Genomic DNA, 8,955 nt, shown 5'->3' with positions numbered 1-8,955 from the left:
AATGGGGATATGTACAAAATTGAAAAATGGGTTTAAAAAGTGGTGAGGGTGGTTTGATGTGATATTTTATTAATTTACGTACTACTTTTTCATCTAATCAAATCAATTTCAATTAATGATCTGCAAGGTATTTAAATTTTCTAGAGTGATAAAAATTAAAAAGTCCAAAAGTCACATTCTTGCAGAGAATCAAAGATTACTAAAAAGTGACATTTTTTAAAATACCAATCCAAAAAATAACATAAGATGCAGTTTCCTTAAAAACTTAAAAAAAATTACCACTTCTGTTAGTACAGCTAGTATGGTATCTACTAGATCTTGAAAATTTTACGAATATTCGAATTTATTGATGTCTTTTCGTTAATAACATTTTTCTTAAATTTAGATGTCAACCACTAAATTATTTGACGAGATAATCCAGGAATGTCATTAATAGAACTTGAATAATTGTCCCTCGTTTAGACTAAAAATTATTTTACCATTAGTAAAGAATAAAATTTCCAATGGAGCATTCATTCTATCCCTTGCTATAACTATTTTTACAATTAAAATTAAAATCAGCAACAATAAGAGACTTTGATTCAAGTTTTGAAAATATTTTTTCGTTGGTTTGCCAATTTAAGACAAATACTTTTCATTTACGATCATCATTGATTAGGTTTTCACAACCATATTTTCACAAAATTTTATGTCGCTTCTTTTGCTCTTCAATAATAATAATAAATTTTTTTTTTTTTTCACTGAAGGCCCTCGTTTGTGAAGGCCTGGGAAATCATATATTCAATTCCCAATTTCCCATCACACGTTAATATTTAATTACTAATTATAATTTAAAGGTACATAAAATTCTCAGTTATTCATTTCTCAATTACTTTTCCAATTACAGCTATCAGCTTAGTTGAAGGTTTTTGTCATATTTCTTTTCCAGAATTGGAGAATTAATTATGGAAGTGATTAACATTCTATCTAGGTATAAATTAACCAAATGCATAGTAGCTAATTTATGTGGAAGAGAGAGGATGAGACTAATATATGCTAAAAAGATAAATTCCATGTCTATTATAAAAGTGAAGAAAAGAGAAGAGAGCAAGAGAAATCAATAGATTTGTGTGTATTTTATTAAGAACCAAAACTCAATATTTATAGGGCAGAATCAGGGATACAACGATAATTATTTCTAGGGATACAGGGATATAATTGTCATTCACCTCTAAATCTTAATAAATTTACCTTTCACAACACTCCCCCTTAAATGACACATTATAAAATATTTGTTTCATTAAAATCTTGTTTGATAAAAACTTAATGGGACAAAAAAAAATCAAACGAAGGAAAAAGAATACAGTTATTTTGGAGTTTAAAAATAAATGCTGTCTCATTAAAACCTTGTTAGGAAAATTTAGTGGGATAAAACCTAAGCGAAGGAGAAAGAGTACAGCTACTCCCCCTGATATTGATCACTGTAGATTTTTGAGTCGACGCATTCCAATCTCCTGAACTAATTTCTTGAATGTAGATGTTGGCAGTACTTTTATGAATAAATCGGCCACATTGCCACTTGAGAGAATTTGTTGGATATCACTGTCGTTATTCTTCTGAAACTCATGTGTATGATAGAATTTTGGAGAAATATGTTTCGTCTTGTCACATTTGATATAGTCTCCTTTGAGTTGTGCAATACAAGTTGCATTGTTTTCATACAAAATTGTTAGCTATCCTTTGTTGGAATTAACCTGCATGATGCTTGGATATGATAGGTCATGTCCTCAACCATACACATTATTGGCTTGCTTTATGGATTGCAATAATTTCAGAATGATTTGAAGATGTTGTTGTCAAGGATTGCTTCACGGATCTCTATGATATAGTTATTCCTCGACGTGTAAACATATATTCTATGTGTGATTTAGCTTTATGTGGTTCAAAGAGATAATATGCATCTATATATCCCACTAAAGTGGATCCTGAAGAAAAAGTTATGTCAAATCAAGTGCAATTTACAAGATAAGTTAATATTCAAATTGCGTTAAGGTATAGTACTTCAGGGCCTAGAACATTTTCTTCATCTTCAAGTGGACGAAATTGATCATTTTTCACATCAAATGATCAAACAACTATCGTAATGCCAGTGGATGTGCATTATCCATATAAAAGTGTTTTAAAACTTTTTTTTTTTGGCATACATAGATTGATGAACAAATAATCATTTTGAAAAATATTCAATTTGCAATCCAAAACAACATTTGATTTTTCCCAAATCTTTCATCTCAAATTCACTTTTCAAATAATCAACAGCTTTGTTGAACTCTTCAGGAGTTCTAATTAAATTTTAATTATTAACCATAATTACAAATCAGATATTTGTTTTTTTTTTATGAAAACAAATGGACGGACATGGTTATTTTTATAGCATTCATTCAACTAATATTCGCTAAGGCGACTATATCATATGCGTCTAGATTGGTTTAATCAATATAATGATATGAGAACATGATTCTCGGATATGTATCATTTGAGTTATGCTTCAGGCATATTAAATCTTTCAAAGATAACATAATCATGCCAAATAAGTTGATTATCACATATTTCAAATTTTATATATTTTCAAGATAATATGATATAGACTCGTGATTTCATCCATGACGATCTTTGCGAAATTCAGTATGTTGAGAGTCTTGCATTACACATTATGACTTCATTTTTCTCATGGTAGGTGACGGAGCCCCATACATCACCATAATTAATTTTCAATAATAAAGGGAATTCAATCCCTATTTTAGCTAGCAATGTTTTATAGTCAATTGTCGATAAAGAGAACAAATAATATATAGGAATTCATTGGATTGAAAAATCTTCCGATTCTTCATTTAATATCCAGTAAAAAAATTTTAATTTTACATTATTATTAATCCAGTTATGATCTAACTGGTTATGCCAAATAATAAAATCAAATTGAACTTTTGGTTCAATATAATATATAATTCAATTATTTAATCTCAAAAAATATGATTGAATATTATATAATCATATATCATTCAAGTAGTCAAACTAACAAATGTTTTAATGACATTAGTTATATGTTTTCCTTCAGGGATAAACATGGATTCAAAATATATATATTTCGAAACATGTGCAACTTTAAAAGCACATTATATTATTATTATTATTATTATTATTATTATTATTATTATTATTATTGCTCATTCAAAAGCAATATGTCAATATTTTTTTGGAATATTGAAAATTGTAATTCAAGCTTTTCGGGAGCAATTGAATATTATTATAATAAATTATACAATAATTTACTCTTCAAGTGTAAAAATATAATTTACATTAGATTATATGTAATTATACATTTCGAGAGCAAGTAAGATATAACTAGAATATTAATGAAAATTATAATGTGCTATTTTGAGATCATATTATATTTTACTATTATTTCTTCAAGAACAATAAATCAATATTCTTCTGAAATATGAAAAATTTTAATGTCATGCTCTTCAGAAGTAATAACATATTATTGTTTACAGTAATAATTATGTAATGATTTACTCTTCAGGAGTAAAAACATAATTTTATATTAGATCTTATATCATTATGCTTTTCAAGCTCAATAAATCTGACCAAAATATCAATATCTAAATACTTATGCAGAAAAAATGGACACGTAAATAAATAGAGTAATTTAATTCGTGATTTTACATATAATCGATCAATATTCTTTTGGAACAATTAATATTCTTTTTTAAAATATTAATAACATTGTGCTTCTTCAGGAACACAAACGCAACTTTTTTTTAAAATAATTTTTTTATATATAAAATGTGTTTTCTTTAGGAACACAACGAGATATATAATTTTCAAAAGTATAAATACAATATTCTTCTGAAATATTGACATTATCGATTCATTCTACCTTTCGAGCTAAATAATAAAATTTATGCACTACATGAGTAACAATGAAATATTCTTCTTGAATATTTATATAATGTATGTTGCGTTTTTTCGAGAACATCAACATTATATACGTTTAAAATAAATATAATTTAAATTATACTTCTTCAGGAGCATTGAGTCAATATTCTTTTAAGATATTAAACTTGTAATATAATGCTCTTTATAAGCAAGTAATACTCTTCTAAAATATTAGTAATATTGTGCTATTTCAAGAACAACAACGAACTATTTTAATAGATAGATATACAATTAATATTTTTCTGGAATATTAATTATAATGTTGTGCTACTTTTAGAACAATAGCATGATAAATTCTTAATTTGAAATTCATACAAGAATGTCTAAAAATATTTAATTACCATGATATGAATTTATATAGAAAAATTAATTATCAAACATGCATTAGGAAAAAGAATCTCCATACATAGAATTAACAAAATTGGCTAAATCTTTTACCAACATGCAAAAGATACTAAACATGCATATGAATTTCACATATATAGAAATTAAAGATAGAACTAATATGTAACAGATTCAAAAAACAGAATTAATATTTAATAATACGTAGAAAAAATGACCGTGTATGAATAAAAAAACATGAATTAATATGTGTTCATATTACACATACAAACGTGAATTAAAATTAATATGCATGCCGATGAAGAGTAGAGAAGAATAAGCAACCTCATTATGAGTCATATTTATATTGAAATATTTCACATGCTACCAAATTAATTTTGGTACACGTGATACATATTCATGTCTATAAAAATTATTACATTCACTAAACTTTGAAAAATTAAGTTATCGTGCTGATAACGTGTTATAAAAGTGAAGAAAAAAGAAGAGAATAGAAAGAAGTCAATAGACTTGTGTGTATTTTTATTAAGAACCAAAGTCCAATATTTATAGGGCAGAATCATGGATACAATGGTAATTATTTCTAGGGCTGCAGGGATATAATTGTGATTCACTTCTAAACCCTAATAAATTTACCTTTTACAACAATGTCGATTAAATTAATAACAAAACTAACTTATTGTTTTCGTTAAGGATTCAGTGGTTATAGATCTTTCAAATAACTTAATAATTACCTGAAAAATAATTTACTTATATTTATTAAGAAAAATCTGAGCAATGTGTAATTAGTGTATAAGAGGATTTGAGGAAATACCACAAAACTTGAGACAAAAGAGAAGAAATGTCAGAATTTATCTTACAAGACATTTTTATCAGTTAAATTACACAATCTCAGTTTTGTGTCTAATTTCAATCACCCCCAGACCGCATAACAAGGTTTTTAATGACCCACTTTTTTGAATTTCCAAAACAATCTTGTCTTCACCCTTACAAGAAATTACAAAATTATATATGTTAGTGATGATACGTATAGTTGAAGAATAAGGTCAAAATAAACAAACATTATTTGCATGAAACAGCCAAAATTAGGGTGCCCAACACCCACCTTCCACCCCTAATTAACTTGGCCAAAATTTGCTCATTTTCATAATTTCCATCTCCTTTTGCAGCTGATCAGCAAACTCAAACAGATTATTATCATTATTATTTTGAATGGAGCAAGTTGGTTATTGGACGTGGGCTGCGGCTGAGTCGAAGCGAAAATATGAGTTGAGTTCTCATCATGTTCTTGCGCCGGCTGCCACTGCGACTTCACACGGCGATTCATGGGAAGAACAAGCTTTTGCAGAAGATGCGTCTGGACTTCTTGGAGGGTGTATATGGCCTCCCAGATCTTATAATTGCAGTTTTTGTAGAAGAGAATTCAGGTCCGCTCAAGCCCTAGGCGGCCACATGAATGTCCACAGAAGAGATAGAGCAAGATTAAGGCAGTCCCCAGTTCCACAAACTTATGAACTAGTTCTAATTCCTTGCCAATCTTTTGAATTTCATGAATATCCATCTCGATCTGATCAAATTTATACTTTCTTTTACCACTCAGCCAATTCTGATTCTGATCCTGATCCTGTTAGGGTTTCAGACCAAAACCAGAAAGTGAGTTCCCAAAAAAGGGTTTCTTCCCATGGTTCAATTTCGCCAATAATTCCAGAACACCACCACAAGAACATGGTGTCACTATCCATTCCTTCCTCTTCGGGGAAGAAACCGAAGATTTCAGAATCCAGTAATAGGGCTAAAGAAGACTATCCGGCCTTGGATTCGTCTGAGAGCTTGAATCCAACTCTAACAAATACATCCAGCGATGAAGAAGTTGCAAGCTGCAAGAGAAGGAGAATAGATGCAAATCCATTGATTTTCTTCCAAAAACCGAGTCCAGTACTTGATCGATGTCATCCCCAGTCAGAGATGCATAAACTGTGTTCTAGCTCCACGGAGGAATTGGATCTGGAGCTACGGCTTGGTGTGAAGGGAAACCTGAAAAATGGTACATACAAATCACTTTGAATTTGTTCATTTCAGCTGGAAAGTCTATCTCCTCAGTATCTTCTTTTAGTTTGATCAAATGCCAAGATATGAATATTATCATTATAATTAACTTTTCTCCCTTCAAGTTCTTCCCGAATTTTCCATGTTTTCCTCAAAAATAAAATTGGGATTAATCTCTGTTTTCCGTGATCTCGTTAGTAAAAATCAGGAGTGATAGACTAGAATTAAAATTGCCTGAATTTATATCTTCTAGTACATCTAGCAGGCCTCAAATTAACTGGGAATCAGGTCTTTGTTGTTCCTCTTGTTGTAATCTCTATTCATGTGTCGATTTATTAGTGTAATTTCTTAAATATATATCGTATCTATTTTTCAAATTCCAGTTTAAGACAGTGAAATTGGATTTTGTATTGGAGACTTCATTGCAAGAATAATATCTCCTTCATGCCCAGAGTACAACAGTTGATAGTTTTAAAGCTTGAAACAAAAGTGTTCAAGCTTTGTCCTTCAAGACATGTGTCATGCCTTCGGAGAAGAAAATGAATCCCACTTGTATGTGAGGTAGCCTTTTAATGATGTGAACGAGTAAATTCGTTCCTCGTCTAATATTTAAGCTCCGAGACGATGTGATATGTGTTTTCTTCGGACCTTAGATGAAGGACTTTTCTCCTTTCTTTCATTAAGTTAGGGATTGTTATGCATTATGCGGGCATTGAGAAATCAATAATCCAAAGTTAATTAAGAGTATAACAATGTATTTACAGTTAAACACACATTGTATATGACGTGGGCTATATGAGATTCAAGACTGACTAAATGCTTGTTTTTCAAAGTTTTTGAAAAGTTAAAAACTATTTCTAAGATTTTTTTGAAAAGTTAAAAACTATTTCTAAGATTAAGAAATTATTTTTTAAACTAAAGAAACTATTTTTGAACATATTTGAATAATTTTCTGAAAGTAATTTATCGAATTAGAAGAATTTTTGGACAGAATTGATATGATGATGTAACATTGTTAGGAATCTACAAGAAGTAGAAACAAAAGTTAAGTCAAATAAATCCTACAAACTACATGAATAAATGTAGTGAAGCACGTTTTCCCATTCAATATTGCTGACACTAATCTGTATTCATTCTAAACTAACTCACGAGTTTTGGGAAAAAACAAAAAACAAAAAAATAAACAAAAAGACATACGGAGGCAGATGCAGTTTCAAGAAAATGCAGAATAAGTTCGATACAAGATAACATGGATTCCCTTTTCCTTTGTATTATTACATACCTCGTCATAAGATCTATTAAAATAAACTATAACCCTTCTCGAGTAAATCCATACACTTGTGTTTTCTTCATTCACTTTTCTCTCTCTCTCAATCCTTCCAAATTTGCCACCAACTACAAGGAATCAATGCATTTAAGTATTACAAATATACTGTTTTTTATTCTCTCAAAAGAATATTATTGCATAACCATTAAATACACGTCTTTTGTTTGTTCCTTTGGGTGTATTCTAATGCTCAGTTTGGTAGAGTTTTTGTTTTTACTTCTACATTTTGTAGTGAAATTCTTTGAGCAAACTATCTCAAGGCAACGTCCTCTAAAATTTCGTCTAATTTTGTATAAAATTATTTAAACATGTTCAAAAACACTTTCTTAGTATCAAAATTAACTTTTGATTTTTCTAAAACATTGCCAAATGTGGCCTAGCTAGACCTTACTTATTTCTAATTTTTTAGGTATCTTCTGAACATAGAACAAAGAATGAAGAATGTAGAGTGAGGTATTTACGAAGAATAATCAATGGCACTCATGCAACCCTAACCCTAGCTGTATTATAAGTCACTATTATTCCTTAGTTGATTGCTTCTACATACTTCCCACTCCCGCCAGCTTATCTAAACAAGGCATTGCACCAAGGTCAAAAAGTATGTTTTGTTAATAAAAGTAACTTTTAAGTAATTTTTCTTTAAACTCAACCTAAAACGGTCCTTAATTGTAATTTGATTTAGCCAGGAATTATTCTAAACTCCTGTGACGAAATGTTAATCATAGTGATACTGATTTATAGTGATTTTTGTCCAAGTTTAAACTAAAATTACTTAAAAGTTACTTTTTATTAACAAAACTTTGTACTGATTTAGAGGTTGATTTGTATTTTATAAAAGTGTAAGATTGTATTTACACATGGAAATTGATTTTAAATATGTTTTTAGTAGTTATATCAAAAACTAAAGTTTATTATAATTATTCATTAATATAATTAATTAACGTTTTAGCAAGGGATTTACTTATGTGCTGTAGTGAAAGATATCAAATTATTGTCAAGCGCCCCATGAATCATTTTATTCTAAAGATTATCAACATTTATTATTACATCGTTACATTTTTTTTTCCTGGAATTGCACGAATATCCCCTTTAAAAGGTAGCTGTTAATACCATTTTTAGATTAACAATGAATTCTAGATGATCATGGATGAATTTTTCAGCCATGATTGCAATTTTTCTACAGGCAGCAGTCTAGCAACATATGGAGAAACTAAAAATTAAAAGGAAATAGGATATTTAATTACTATGATAAGGTCATGTTTGAC

At 29.2% G+C, this 8,955-nt stretch overlaps 1 protein-coding gene across 1 annotated transcript; it reads left to right on the top strand.

Moving 5' to 3' along the window:
- The first annotated feature begins 5,529 nt into the window (after nt 1-5,529).
- Nucleotides 5,530-6,381, top strand: LOC111374754 (zinc finger protein 10-like). Its single transcript, XM_022997489.1, has one exon. It carries the CDS (start codon nt 5,530-5,532, stop codon nt 6,379-6,381), a length of 852 nt encoding a protein of 283 aa, XP_022853257.1.
- The last annotated feature ends 2,574 nt before the right edge of the window (nt 6,382-8,955 follow it).

This window comes from Olea europaea, unplaced genomic scaffold (genome assembly GCF_002742605.1).
Source record: "Olea europaea var. sylvestris unplaced genomic scaffold, O_europaea_v1 scaffold1286, whole genome shotgun sequence".
NCBI classification, from domain to species: Eukaryota; Viridiplantae; Streptophyta; class Magnoliopsida; order Lamiales; family Oleaceae; genus Olea; species Olea europaea.
The sequence above is the reverse complement of the archived record's forward strand: the minus strand, read 5'-3'. Positions and strand labels throughout refer to the sequence as shown.

Excerpts from the sequence above, each read along its gene's own strand:
- LOC111374754 (XM_022997489.1), top strand. The coding sequence starts at position 5,530 with ATGGAGCAAGTTGGTTATTGGACGTGGGCTGCGGCTGAGTCGAAGCGA.